The sequence below is a fragment of the Cervus elaphus genome, chromosome 11 (genome assembly GCF_910594005.1).
Source record: "Cervus elaphus chromosome 11, mCerEla1.1, whole genome shotgun sequence".
NCBI lineage: Eukaryota > Metazoa > Chordata > Mammalia > Artiodactyla > Cervidae > Cervus > Cervus elaphus.
Window position 1 is genome coordinate 56,727,516 of NC_057825.1, and position 15,421 is coordinate 56,742,936.

At 43.1% G+C, this 15,421-nt stretch overlaps 1 protein-coding gene across 2 annotated transcripts in view; it reads left to right on the forward strand.

The window, feature by feature from the left end:
- SMYD1 (SET and MYND domain containing 1) overlaps positions 1 to 15,421 on the forward strand; it is a 43,487-nt gene that overhangs the window by 15,903 nt on the left and 12,163 nt on the right. The window contains exons 4-6 of one of the 2 annotated variants that reach the window (XM_043917835.1): positions 501 to 631; positions 3,385 to 3,423; positions 5,499 to 5,688. In XM_043917835.1, coding sequence (XP_043773770.1) covers positions 501 to 631; positions 3,385 to 3,423; positions 5,499 to 5,688 — 360 coding nt within the window. The remainder of the gene's footprint in view (positions 1 to 500; positions 632 to 3,384; positions 3,424 to 5,498; positions 5,689 to 15,421) is intronic. The other variant, XM_043917836.1, reaches the window with a different exon arrangement.

Sequence of the window (15,421 nt, forward strand, 5' to 3'; positions counted from 1 at the left end):
GTTTAACCAAATATGTGGTCACCACAGCCCAGCCAAATTGACATAAAATTAACCATCCCAGTGTCCCAGATATTATTTTATTATTGTACGCAATCTCTGCAACGCAAGAGGAAGTTCGTGGCTTTTTCTGGCACTGCTGTGTAGCTTGTGAGATCCTATATCCCCAACCAGGGACTGAACCCCTGCCCATGGCAGTGAAAGCAATGAGTCTTAATCACTGGGCCACGAGAGAATTCCCATGTTGGACTTTTGTAGAATACAGCTACCCCAGACTTTCAAGGTAATGGTGCAAATTGAGACTCTCACATGGTAGTAATCTTGTGGGTCATTTGGAATCACATAGAGATCAGGAGACTAACTGTTTTGTTTCCAAACTCTCTAAGCATTTCCAGAATGAAAACAGGTCTTCTATTTTTAAAAAACTTTTAACAGCTGGTTAGTGTTCTGCACCAAGTCTGTGTCTGGTCTGTTAGCTGACTCTCATCTTTTCTTCTGGGCAGATTAACTGCAATGGTTTCACACTCAGTGACCAGCGAGGCCTGCAGGCTGTGGGCGTGGGCGTCTTCCCTAACCTGGCCCTGGTGAACCATGACTGTTGGCCCAACTGCACTGTCATATTTAACAATGGCAAGTGAGTATGTCTTGAACTTGGGTTGGTGTGCTGGGGATGGGAAACAGTAGGGTATCATCTCTACACTTGACTTAAACCAAAAGTAAACTGTTGGACCTGAACCAGCATGGATTTCATCTGGATAAAAAATTGAAATTTTATTCCAGAATAAGTGTAAAGAGGACAAATGTAATGAGGAAGGTAGCAAAGTGATTTCTGAGTCTTTGTATATTTCTTGAGGTTGCTGAGATATGTTAAATAAACCTTTAACTACTATGTAATTTTGAACTTGAAGCCTGAGATTTTCTTTCTAGGGGTCATTGCAGAGCATCATCGGCAGAGAAGGCACTTGTCAGGAGCATGTGTTAGTCAAGTTACCAGGAGAAATCAGAAGGCACACTCAAGGGTTACCCTAAGAGAATTTAATAAAAGGGCAATTGATAGAAGTGTAGGTAGAGCTGAAGAAACTGACAGAAGAATGGTGAGGTGTCTAGGGTCTGGGCAGCAACATGAAATCAATACCTCCTCTAGACCTGGAGGGGTGATGGAGGAAGTGCTGTTCCTGTGGCTGATGAGAGCTGTAGCCATGGGAGGGGGCCCTTTGTCCCCCAGCCCAACAGCTCAGCTGTGCCTGTAGGGAAACCAGGCACAGCTGGAACTGTGGTCAGGCAGAGAGGGAGCCAAGAGACTAAACACCCCAATTTCTCTCTCCTCCCACCTTCTTATCTCCTCCCATTGGCTAAACCAGAAGCCAGAGGACCGAGGAATCTGGTGATGAAAACTTCAGAGGTCAGCCTCTCCCCCTGGAAGGCACAGATCAGGGGACTGAAGGGCAGAGAACAGAATTTGGAGTGGGGTGCAAATGGAGAAGTGTCAGAAAACATGATGAACCCAGGTTGTCCATGGTTCAGACTGGGGGAGCTTTGGGGATATGAAGAAAAGTGTTAGTCACTCAGTTGGTGTCTGACTCTTTGCGACTTCATGGGCTATAGCTCACCAGGCTCCTCTATCCATAGGCTTCTTCAGGCAAGAATATTGGAGTGGGTAGCCATTCCCTTCTCCAGGGAGTCTTCCTGACCCAGGGATTGAACCTGGGTCTCCTGCATTGTAGGCAGATTCTTTACTGTCTGAGCTACTGGGGATGAAAGGCTTAAGAAATATTTCTTTTACTCTTAGAGACGAGCTCTTATGATGATGCAAGTTGACTATAAGCCATCAACAATAACAGGTTTCCCCCCAAAGATAATAGTTTCTGGTTCTTAGCCAAGAAACAAGTGCATGCTCCAGTGGAGCCTGGACTCTTGATTTCCCTTTTCCTTCCTAATTCTGGAACAAGGGCATGCCTGACTTTTGAGTCTAGGCTTCTGAGCACTTGAGAAGGTCCCTCAAGACAGGAAAGTTTATTTTGGACCCAGATGACAATCTTTTCCTGGTATATTTGTGTTTCCCTTCCAAAACATCTTGGCGTTCCTGGTCTGGACCTCATGGAATCCTCCCCAGAGGGACTGGTGTCTGGAGTTACCCTGGTAGGCAGAGAGGATCAAATTCACAAGTGGGGCTGGTCTTTCTGGGTACCACTCCCATAAGTGGTGATGACCCAGTGCCTTTCTTGTCACTACCACAGAAACCTGGGGGCCCTTTCTTCAGATCATCACCAGTGTCTGCTCTGGCTTTGATGCATCCACTAATTTTGAACAGGCACATGGTACCTGAGCTTCTTGGCTGTTGTGTGAAAGAAGGTGACTTTGCAGTAACAGTCTAGGTGCCTGCCATAGTGGAAAGAATACTGGTTGTGGTGTTAGGAGTCCAATTCTAATCCCAGCAATTTTTACATACTACCTGTGTGACTGGTCTCCGGACACATTCAAACTCTTCCCAAGACAGACATCAAAAGAGGCCACCCATAAGGGTGGCGCAAGAGGCTTGTTTAGAGGGATAATAATATGTAGCTTCCCATGTGGTTTTTTAGCACTCTACCTTATTTATGGAAAAGAATGCCTGCAGGAACATTTATTTCATTAAAAAAGAAATTGATGTTGTTCAGTCGCTTAGTTGTGTCCAACTCTTTGTGACACCATGGACTGCAGCACGCCAGGTTTCCCTGTCCTTTGCTATCTCCCGGAACTTGGTGAAACTCATGTCCATTGAGTCGATGATGCCATCCAACCATCTCATTCTCTGTCACCCCCTTCTCCTCTTGCCCTCAATTTTCAATTTAAAGAGAAATTAGCTAGAGTAAACCACCCAAAGATTGTTTGATTCTGCTTCTTGATGGCAATGCAGCTGGTAACTTGAAGTTGAAGCCCTATTGGTGTACCACTCAGAAGACCCTAAGGCTCTGAGGGGCTACTCCAAGCCCAATTTGCCCATGATTTGGCATTCAAACTTGACTGGGCAACCAGGAGCATCTTTCATGAATGGTTCACATGCTTTTTTTTGCCCTGCCGTTGAAAAATATGGTAGCCCTCTACTTTTGAATTCATTGTCTTATGACAGTCTCGTTGCCAGCTTACAGATGAAAATACCAAGGCCCAGGGTATTTGTCCAGGGCTGAGTCCTTTTGAACCCAGAACTTCTCATTCCATATCAAATGTATTTTCCATTATACCAGGCTACATCTTGGCAAGGAAGCTCAGCTAGAAGGGGTTGGGAGAGAGGTGGTCTTGCTGGCCAAAGCTTTGACGGCATAACCTGGAATGCTGTGCACTGTTGCTGGTTGTACGGGATGAGCCAATGGTAATGATTTCCATTTGGGTGTCTGTTTTGTTTTTCAGTCATGAGGCAGTGAAATCCATGTTTCACACCCAGATGAGGTGGGTCAGTCTTTGAAAACCTCCCTGTTCCTCTGACCCATCTCCCTCACTTGCCTGATTTTTGCTGGGACTGCCCCTTCCTGAGACCCCTTGGTTGCTGTCTGTCTGTAATGCCTGTCTGCTCCCCCAAATCTCATCTTTGCTGAATGCTGTATGTTTAATGCATTTATGTTAATCATCTTTTTCTTCACCCACCACTACCTGCTGTGCTGTGCTTTCTTTTGCTCCCTTTCTTTCTTCTGTTTTACTCCTCATTTCTTTCTCTCCTCCAACCCCAAAGTATGACAGTCCCTTCCAGTCCACATCATCTTAGAAAACCACACATGATTCCTCTAAACCCTATTTACCATGAAATGAGGACTGTTGTTATTACTGACCTACTAAAGGACTGTGTGTTTGTTCATAACCTCCAATTTCTCACTCAGACTAGTTCTAAAAATGATATCTGTAAATGTGATGTTTTTGGTATGTATTTATTCGTGTATTCTCTTTACGGCTTCTGGGCCAACTATGAATTAGTGGCCAGTATGATATGATAAAGCTCTTGAGTTCAAAATCTTGGCCCCATTGCCAAAGTGCTGTGGGACCTTCAGGGAAGTTACTTCACCTCTCTGGGTATCAGTATCCTCATCTGTGAAATGAGGAGGTCAATGCCCTGTAGCTGGGACATATTAGGATTCTAAGCAGAGCTGCGAGTAGGTCATTTTGCCCTTCTCTCCTTTTGCTTTTCACTCCTTCAGTAACAGTCAAAAATTAGAGTGGAGATGAAAGGAAACAAGGGACTAAAGACAATTTTGCCGGTCTCCATATAAGGGGGGTGTGTGTGTGTGTGGGTGTATGTATATGTATAAGTATATATATATATATGATCACATTTATTGGGCATGGCAGTGTACCCCACTTTGAGAGAAGCAGTCACCTCAGATACCTGAACACACGTGTCACTGCCATTCCGCTGTTCCTTGCTGGGCTGTCATCTCAGAACATGTGGAAGGGGTTGCCTCTGACTGAGACCATCTCCTGCCTTTCACATGGCATCTGACTCAGCCTCTCTGGGAGGTGAAGGGAATGACTGTGGACCTCTCTGCAGATGCTTTCCTAGCCCTCTGCATCCTGCCACTTACTCTCTAGGTGATGGGTTCCCTCTGGGAAGGAAGGTGCCAGGATCTTGGGGAGATACAGGAGCACAGCTTAGATACAGAAGCACAGTTTGCTGGGCTCACTACTCTTACTATAGCTTCTGGCCTTGTGGGTAGAAGATGCATGGCTGAGAGGGCCATGGGCTGGTCTCTGCTGGTTTGGCTTAGCTGGATGTCTGTTGTGCAGCGGCCTTTTGTCTTCAGCACATTCTGTCTCTATTACATGATGAGGTGTGTAGTGTTGTAGGTAACTGGAGGCTCAGGTCTAGGCTGGAAGGTAGTTGAAATGTCATCTGCTCTCTCTAACCCACCTTCAACCCCAAATCCATGTGCCCCAGTAAACAAAAAAGTGAAAAATGCAATGGGCTACTAAAGAGCCAGCCTTTAGTTGCCTTCAGAGATTTCCAAGCATAACTCTCCCCATTTAATGCTGGCTTGAACCATTGGGCCAAAAGTTTAGATAAGCTAGGGCTTATAATTAGACACAAAAATGGGCTAAGATTGTGGGTAACTGAATATGTGTGTTTCTGAGAGAAGCAGTCCCTGACTAACCAGACATGACTATTAAGTCTTCTCTTGTTTGAAGTTTGTACCTTATTATTTCTCCCTTCTTTTGTTACAATCAGTGGCTAAACGCGCAGGGATAATTGCAGACATGGAAGCTTCATATGCTTTTATGACCAAGCCCAGCTCTCTACTGGGAGTCCATTTGAGCTGATTCCAGAGCAACAGACTGAATGGAGCAGATTTGATTGTTATGACAAGTAGAGCAGACCTATTCAGAAAACTGTCCTTTATGTCACAATTCCCCCTTTTGGAGGAATGTTTTCTCAGAGTGTTAGTGGAAGTTGTCTTTGAGGTTCAACTCCTTGAAACCTTGAAGAGCATGTATCCCACCCTGGATTTGATTGACTCTTCTGCTTTACCTTGGTCTAGAATTGAGCTCCGAGCCCTGGGCAAAATCTCAGAAGGAGAGGAGCTGACGGTGTCCTATATCGACTTCCTTAACATCAGTGAGGAACGCAAGAAGCAGCTGAAGAGACAGTACTACTTTGACTGCACGTGTGAGCACTGCAAGAAGGGGCTGAAGGATGACCTCTTCCTGGGGGTGAAAGACGACCCGAAGGTACATGCAGCCCACTACTGGGGTGCTCTTGGGCATCTTCCTCAAGAGCCGGACCAGGGTGGATTGCCCAGCTACCCACGGTGCCCTTGCCTTCCTGACTGTGGACAGAGCACCACAGATGGGTCCTAGCTAGTGTCTTGGTGCCACTGCTTGCCAGGTTTTTGAGTTTGGGGGAGTAACTCTGTTTTCTCAATTGTAAAATAGGAACATGACATCCACTGTGAGGGGCTGTTATGAGGATTAAATAGGATGATCTATGTAACGGAAATGGCATAGAGAGTAGACACTTAGTAAATTTAAGTTCCTCTTCTTGCCCCCTTGCACTTTAAGTGATGCAGAGAGTTTCTCATAGAGAGCCCAGATGGGCTAAGAGATTTGTTGTCAGATTATCACAAATATTTTCCTAGTCTTAGGGAAATGGGCGATGTGCAGACCAGGTGATATTTAGATTGGTTAAAATGTTTACCTCCTGAGTAGCTCTTTCCTCATCAATGGTGAGACTACTGAGCATTGACAGTCTTATCAACGAGGAGGTCGGGGCTTGCTGAATTGGGAGAGCTAGGCTTCTAGGTGTCAGAGTAGCCAATGAAAGCAGCAAGCCTTTAATTGCTTCCTGTAATGGTAAAGCATGAGGCTGAGACTGGAGTGGGCGCTGATTCCCCCAGTCCATTTTCCCTCCATGGGAAGGCACACAGATGGAGGGTCAGGTATATCAGCACAGATGTGAGGGTTGGCTCACTGCTGAGGGACCCAGAACTGAAGGCTTTGTAGTTTTATGGACCCTGAGGCATGTGAGTGAGGGGGTCAGAGGTGGAGGAAGAGTTAGGAGTGGAAAAGTCCTGGATACAGAGTCAGAATGAGGAAACATGTCTTAAAATCCCCCAGGGACTTCCCTGGTGGTCCAGTGGTTAAGACTCCATGCTTCCAATGCACGGGGTATGGGTTCCATCCCCAGTCCAGAAGCTAAGATCCTACATGCTATGTGGTGCAGCCAAGAAAATACTAAAAAAAAAAAGAAAAGAAAATCTCCCTCAATTCCACTTTCACAATAAGCAGGCCTCAGTAGAGGCTCCTGAAGAAGACCTCAAGATCTCAGTTAATCAACTATACTTCAATTAAAAAGAGAGAGGGAGAGACTTAAGAATGAAGGCACATGGGTCAGGAATGCCCGTATGCGAAGAGTGTGACCTGCCAGGATGGGCCTGAGCCCTTGGCTGCACCTCCCTTCAGAAACTGTGGTGCACTGGCTTTGCACCAAGTCTCTTGTGGGGAGGGCAGCTTTCCCTCCTACCTGTGTGGCGTGCCAGGTACAGCTTATAGTCAGATCTGAAAAAGCACATATAGGTTTTTAACCAGGCGCCAGACTCCTTGGAGAGACTAACTCAGTACTTCTGTATAATGCACAATCCATCAGTGCATTTGAAGACACAGATATACTTGTGAATTAACTTAACTTCTGTATCCTATTGGGCTTCCAAGTTTGCACTAGTGTAAAGAACCCACTTGCCAAAGCAGGAGACATAGGGGACTCAGGTTTGATCCCTGAGTTGGGAAGATCCCTTGGAGGAGAGCATGGCAACTCACTCCAGTATTCTTGCATGGAGAACCCCCTGGACAGAGGAGCCTGGCGGACTGTAATCCATAGGGTCGCAAAGAGTCGGACATGACTGAAGTGACTGAGCACACACACACACTGCATCCTGTGTGTTGGCAGAAACTTGTCTCTGATTAGAGCAAAGGCTACAAACAAAATTGACTTCTAGGTTCAGATGCTGGGACCCCACTCAATTACTTAAGGCATTAGTGCTACTGTCCCCCACTTGTTTCTCTCTCTCATCCCCAGGCTTATTCTAGACTTTTTTTTTTTGCCACTAGCTTATTTTTATTTTTAATAGATAATATTTTTTACCCTTTGGCCAAGGTGTTCTAAGAATTACCCTGCAGATATACTTGCATACATGCATGGGTATATGTATAAAGAGATAGGACACTGTGGCATTGTTGGAAACAAAATATTGACTAATACCTAAATAACCACCAATAGGGAAATATTTAAGTTAAGGCAATATCTCAAGCTCACTAAAGCTGATGAGGTATATCTTTATGTACAAACATGAAAGGAGATCTATTTCCTTTTTTAATTTATTTTTAATTGAAGTATAATTGATTTAGTGTTGTGTTAGTCTCTGGTATACAGCAAAACGATTCAGTTATACATATGTGTGTGCATGCTAAGTTGCTTCAGTTGTGTCCAACTCTGTGTGACCCTCTGGACTGCTGCCTGCCAAACTTCTCTGTCTGTAGGATTTTCCAGGCAAGAATACTGGAGTGGGTTGCCATGCCCTTCTCTAGGGCATCTTCCTGAACCAGGGATGGAACCTGTGTCTCCTATGTCTCCTGGATTGGCAGGCAGGTTCTTTACCACTACTGCCACTGGGAAGCCTATACACACACACACACACACATAATTCTTTTTCATGTTTTTTTCCCATTATGGTTTATCATAGGATACTGAATATAGTTTCCTGTGCTATATAGGAGGACTTTGTTCTTTATTCATTCTATAGATAATAGTTTGCATCTGCCAGCCTCAAACTCCCAGTCCTTCCCTCCCCCCACCCCTTGGCAACCATAACTCTGTTCTCTATGTCTGTGAGTCTGTTTCTATTTTGTAGACAAGTTTGTTCATCTCATATTTTAGATTCCACATGTAAGAGGTACCATATGGTATTTGTCTTTCTCTTTCTGGCTTACTTCACTTAGTATGATAATCTCTAGGTCCATCCATGGAGCTGCAAATGGCATTATTTCATGCTTTTTAAATCTCTGAGTAATATTTCACTGTATATATGTGCCACATCTTCTTTATTCATTCATCTGTTGATGGACATATAGGTTGTTTCTGCATCTTAGCTATTGTGATTAGCTGAGCTCTATTTCTTTTTTTAAAATCATTTATTTGTTTATATTTGGGTCTTCCTTGCAGCACACAGGCATTCTCTAGTTGTGGTGAGCAGGGGAAACCCTTTGTTGCAGTGCTCAGGCTTCTCATTGTGGTGGCTTCTCTTGTTTCAGAGCACATGCTCTAGATGCTTTTGTAGTTGTGGCACACAGGCTCCGTAGTTGTGGGTTGTGCAGTCTGGAGTGCAGGCTTACTAGTTGTGGCACATGGGCTTTAGCTGCTGTGGTTTAGCTGCATGGGCTTTAGCTGGCTTTAGCCGGCTTTAGCTGGCATATGGACTCTTCTCGGACCAGGGATCAAACCTATGTCCCCTGCATTGGCAGGTGGATTCTTGTCCACTGTGCCACCAGGGAAGTCTGAGCTCTATTTCTTAAGGGAAAAGAGTTAAGGGGCCAAACTTTGACATATGAATTTGTTTCCTAGGGCTGCCATAACACCCAGGACCCCAAACCGGGTGACTTACAATAGAAATGTATTTCCCAGTTCTGGAGGCTAAAATTTGAAATCAAGGTTTTGGCTGGACTGGTTCCTATTGAGGGCTATGAAGGAAGGATCTGCTCTAGGCCTCTTTCCTTAGATAGTAGACGGCCCTGAGCCTCTTTCCATGGTCTTCCCCTCATGTGTGTGTCTTTCTCTTTACTTGGCATTTTTTTTATGAGAACACCAGTGCCATTGGATGAAGGGGCCCACCCTTAATTAAGTATGACCCCATCTTAATTAATTACATCTGCACTGACCCTATTTCTAAGTAAGGTCACATTTTGAGGTACTAGGGGTTAGAACTGAAACATATGAATTAAATTTGGGAGGAGAATGTAACTCTGTATGCAAATTAAAATTAAATTTATTTAATTATTAAAATTAGAAGGGACACATGCACTCACACAGATACGCGTACCCACATGTGTGTGCAAGCAGAAGTCAGTCAGTCTCGATACAGGGCAGGATACAAAACACTCAGGAATGTGTTCTTTTTAAAAAATTGTTTATTCGTGTATTGGCTTGTATGTATGGGGCACTGAGCTCAGTACCACAGGAGGTACAGAAAGGAATAAGCTACTGTGTCCACCCTTACCCTGACCTTCCAGAACCTGCAGGTTAACATGTGTCTTATCTGCAAGACAGCCAGCCTTCCTGCCTGCTGCCTGGACCTGAGTAATTTTTTCATAACTTGCTTCTGCTGCTGCTGCTGCTGCTAAGTCGCGTCAGTCGTGTCCGACTCTTTGCGACCCCATGGACTGTAGCCCACCAGGCTCCGCCGTCCCTGGGATTCTCCAGGCAAGAACACTGGAGTGGGTTGCCATTTCCTTTTGAAATTTCTTTTTATAGAAACCAAGTTAAGGTATTAGTTTAATTGTAAATTAATTAGTACAAATGAACTAAAAATAAATTAGATAAGAGATAGGTATTACTTATTTTGACATGGAATATCTGTTTCTTATCTAATTTATTTTGAGTTCATTGCAGGCATGCTCAGTTGCTTCAGTTGTGTCTGACTCTTTGCAACCCTATGAACTGTAGCCCGCCAGGCTCCTCTGTCCATGGGATTTCCCAGGCAAGAATACTGGAGTAGGTTGCCACGCCCTCCTTCAGGGAGTCTCCCCGACCCAGGGATCAAACCTGTGTCTCTTTATGTCTTCTGTATTGGCAGGCTGACTCTTTACCACTAGTGCCACCTGGGAAGCCCCTTTGAGTTCATTAGTACTGATTAATTTATTTCCCATTTACTTACCCTGAAAGGACCCATGTATGCTCATATAATACACTGTACATGTAGATTTTAAGACTTTTGTATATTTTATACATTTTTAGGAGAATATCCTTATACACACCCAAAATTCTATAGTTACATTTTAAGATTCTGAAATCAGATATGTCAATTTTTCTTTTTTTCATTTAACCTTTTAATTTTTTATGGGAGTATAGCCAATTAGCAATGTTGTGTTAGTTTCAGGAGCACAGCAGAGCAACCCAGCTATACATATACATGTATCCATTCTCCTCCAAACTGCCCTCCCATACAGGCTTTTGAATTTTTTGATATTTACCTGGCAATACCAATAGTTAAGTAGGTGATGTGTGGTTGTTAGTTCCTGCCCCTTCACTTTAAGCTGCTACCAGATGGTGACCATATGCCCACATCTTCCAATCTGAATTGAAGAGCTGACATCTCTCTTGATACAAAACATCAATGATTTCTGCTTGAACTGACCTGGATTCAAAGCAAAAGCTTTTTATTATTTTTATATCAAAATCATTTCTCTATTAAAATAAAGAAATAACAATAACTTGGGTTTTCATGGTGGCTCAGACAGTAAAGAATCCACCTGCAATGCGAGAGACCTGGGTTTGATCTCTGGGTTGGAAAGATTCCTGGAGAAAGAATGGCTACCCACTCCAGTATTCTTGCCTGGAGAATCCCACGGACAGAGGAGCCTGGTGGGCTACAGTCCATGGGGTCGCAAAGAGTCAGACATGAATTTGGTTTCTCTATTAAAACAAAGGAATAACAATGACTCAACCAAAACAAGTGAGCAGAAAAAATTTTTTGAGTATAATTTTTTAAAAGCAAGTGCATTTGAAGACATAATAAAAGGCTGTTATAATATAGCAGACTGAAGAAGGGAATGGCTACCCACTCCAGTATTCTTGCCTAGAGAATTCCATGGACAGAGGAGCCTGGCAGGCTGCAGTCCATGGGGTCACAAAGAGTCAGACAGGACTGAGTGGCTAACACTTTCACTTTTTTTCCCCTCCATAATGTAGTGGAAAGGACACTGGAGAAAAAATTAGGAGGCTGTGTTCTCATTCTGGCTGTGACCCTGAATGTCTAAGCTTGGGCAAGTTTCTTCCTTGTGGGTTTCAGTTTCCTCATCTGTGAAGTGGGGCATTGGACTAACTTATTAACAGTTCCTTCAGGCTTTTCTATGATGTCATCACAATTGCTTTTATTTATTAAATAATTCTTTATCACAGCCTGATAAGCTCCTCTCTGTAGAGCAGCCTTTGTGAGTCAACTTCAAACCTTCAGTTGGCATCAGATTGTTTCAGACTCGTGTGTGTGTGTGTATATATGTATGTATATATATATATATGTATACACACACACACATATATATACATATAGAGCTGGATTAAAATAAAAACCAAATATTTTTAAAATGAGAAAATAACACCAATTTCCCTCAGTTGTAGCTTTGAACCCTCCTTGTTTAGGTTGTTGTTTTTTTAATTTTTAATTTTTTCCCTCTTTCTCCAGCCTTCACCTATTTCACAATAGGAATGTTTCAATTTTTCAAGTTTGGGGAGCCAGTGTCCCTCTTTCCCTCCCCTCCTCTTTTTGGTTCCTCCTCTGGTTCCTCCCGCTTTTCACCACTAGCTCCTCCCCCTTCTCCTCTGGCTCCTCTCTCTTCCTCCCTGTTTTCTATTAATCTTGGTGCTCCTGGAGAGTAGAACCTCTCTCTGCGGGGTTCCTTAAATCCTATCTGCAGATCAGATTTTCCTGCCTTTACTATGAAAAGAGAGCCAAGTGGAACAGCCCATTTCTCTTCTCAGAATAGCTTTATCACATGTTGCATGTGTCAGTTAACAACTTTTCAGCCAGATTGTTTTGAGAACCTTGGCAGTTGCCTCCTTGAAAAAATTTAACTCCCTTCAAGAGCTTAAAGTAGCACTTTTTCTTACAGCATCAAATTGAAGAAGATTTTTTTAAAAAAATGCTTTCTATAAGAGATGCACTTTATTTTTTTTTAATTTGTTTTTAATTGGAGGATAATTGCTTTACGACATTATGTTGGCTTCTGCCATACAACAATGTGAATCAGCCATAAGTATGCAGATATCCCTCTACCTCGAATCTTCCCCCATCTCCCCATCCCACCCCTCTAGGTTGTCACAGAGCACCGTGTTGACCTCCCTGCACTATACAGCAACTTCCCATTAGCTATCTATTTTCCATATGGAAATATGTATATTTCATTGTACTCTCTCAATTCGTGCCACACTGTCCTGCCCCCGCTATGTCCAAGGTCTCTTCTCTATGTCTGTGTCACTATTCCTGCCCTGCACATAGGTTCATCAGTACCATTTTTCTTAACATCTAACAGCTTGGTATTCTCTGAGTTTATCCTGCAAGTTATTGATTACTCGAGAAGATTCACTAAGAATTTTGAATATGATGGAACTTACAGTAGCTTGGAGACTAGTAGTCATCAACTAGATGGGATTTCATGAGCCAACACTTGGGCAACAAATGATAGGTGAAACTGAAGATATAGGTTTGATGGACAGATGATACGATACACCTCTGGACCCTACTCACAGGACTCTGCACACCAGGCAAGACGTGGACTCCTCTCACTAATGTGGTTGATTCAAACGGGCTTAGGGAAGCAGACACACACTGAAATGATGTGGTCTGGGACCAAGACATGACCAGTTAACTAACAGGGGCTGAGTAGTACTCAGGCGGGAAGTCAACCTTTGGGTCGTCAAACAGGAAAGCAGCCAGAAATCTCAGCCAAATCAAAGGTCAAAGTGAAGTTTAACCCAGGGGTGAGACCAAATAGAAGGCAGAGCACTGATGTATGCATCAATTGTTGGGGTCAGGCTGTGAGGCAAGTACAGAGACAAACACAGAACTGTGGGGAAGCCCAGGCTTCCCTGGTAGCTCAGACAATAAACAATCTTCCTGCAATGCAGGAGGCCTGAGTTCCTTCCCTGGGTTGGGAACATCCCTTGGAGAAAGGAATGGCAGCCCACTCCGATATTCTTGTCTGGAGAATTCCATGGACAGAAGAGCCTGGAAAACTACAGTCTATGGAGTCACAAAGAGTCGGTCATGACTAAGTGACTGACATTTTCACTTTTCAGGTACAGAAGGATATGGAAATGAAGGTAGTTAGAATTATAGGGATAATGAGGAATTCTGCAGAAGTCAAAGTAAGTGGAGGGGAGGGGAGAAAAAGAAACATAATCCCACTTCTTTAAGTGATCCTGATGTTGAAGCAAGCTTTTCTTGGTTGGCAGCTCTCCTACTGCAAGGTGAACACAGCAGAACTGGCTCAAGGCAGCTGGGAGCCTGAGGGAAGACCCTGATCTCCATTTATGGAGGAGGGTTGTTTTTAAGGGAACAGATGCCCATTCTCTTGTTAGTTTTTGATAGTTTAAGGAAGGTGACTCCACAAAACAATTTAAGCAGAAAATCTAAACAGAGTTGTTGACCCCAATTCCCTATGATAAAAAAATATTGGATATTTGGAGACCTGATTAAATAAATTAGTCTAGCTTCATATAGTAGGAAATTCTAGTTATTAAAAATGCAATATGGGTTTTTTTTTTTTTTTTAGGAAGCAATTACGGGGCTTTTATTGCCTGGGATAGACATTTTCCTTAGAGAATTGGTCTCATGCTCCTTTCCCTCCAGACTGTTATGCTTAGAACACAGAATGAATGAGAGCTTCATGTGGGAAGCGTGATAATGTCTGCAAAATTCTGTAAAATGCTTGGTAGTTTTGTTTTCATATTTATATTGGGGAATACCTACTGTTCAGTCACTAAGTCATGTCCAACTCTATGCAAACCCATGGACTGCAGCATTCCAGGCCCCCCTGTCCTTCTCTGTCTCCCTGAGTTTGCTCAGATTCCTGTCCATGGAGTCAATAATGCTATCTAACCATCTCATCCTCTGCCATCCCCTTCTCCTTTTGCTTCAATATTTCCCAGCACCAGAGTCTCTTCCAATGAGTTGGCTCTCCACATCAGATGGCCAAAGTACTGGAGCTTCAGCTTCAGCATCAGTCCTTCCAATGAATATTCAGGACTGATTTCCTTTAGGATTGACTGGTTTGATATCCTTGTACTCCAAGGGACTCTCAAGAGTCTTCTTCAGCACCACAGTTCAAAAGCATCAATTCTTTGCCATTCAGCTTTCTTTATGGTCCAACTCTCACATCCATACATGACTACTGGAAAAACCATAGCTTTGACTATAATAAGTGAAAAAACAAACAAACAGGCAATAGAGAGATATATGTTACTGTACCAGTTAGAAAAACATGATGCTATTGACGTAGACACTCACGCATGTGTGAACATGCAGGACCGAAGTTCAGCCAGTGTAAGGTGCCATGGTCATGTAGACATATTATTGATGTGTCTGTGCCTTTGATCTGTCAGTGCTTTTCCTATACTAGTTGTTAAATATTTAAAATATTATTCTTGTGTATATGTATTAGAAAATACTCCTCAACATACTGTGTCCATCTTTGGGTGAGTTCTGGGGATTTCCACTTTTTTCTTCATATTTTTTTTAACAGTTTGTATATATTAATTTTACAGTCAGAATAAATAATAAAGGGTTTTTTTGGGGAAAAAATTATATCAGATTTGCCTAAGCAAAAAACTTTTTTTTTTTTCCCAGAAAAGAGCTTCTGATATTGGTAAGCATTGCAGGCAAACTCTTTCTTTGGTCTTTGAGAAATCTGGCACTTTTTCTTCAAAATTATGCTTTCATGGGAACTGGCTTCTTAATTATGGTACCTCAAATATCAAAACCTCATTTTTGTTTTACAAGGTCACTAGACTGCTTAGGCAAACATAGGAAGCCTAATTGGTCTAGATTTCACAGCTAACAAATTCTCTCATGATAGCCTTTTAAAAAAATCACGCATTTATTTATTTTGTTGCATCAGGTCTTCATTGAGGCACACTGGGCCTTTTGTTGCAGTGCACCGACTCTGTAGTTGTGTAACCCGTGTTTCAATAGTTGTG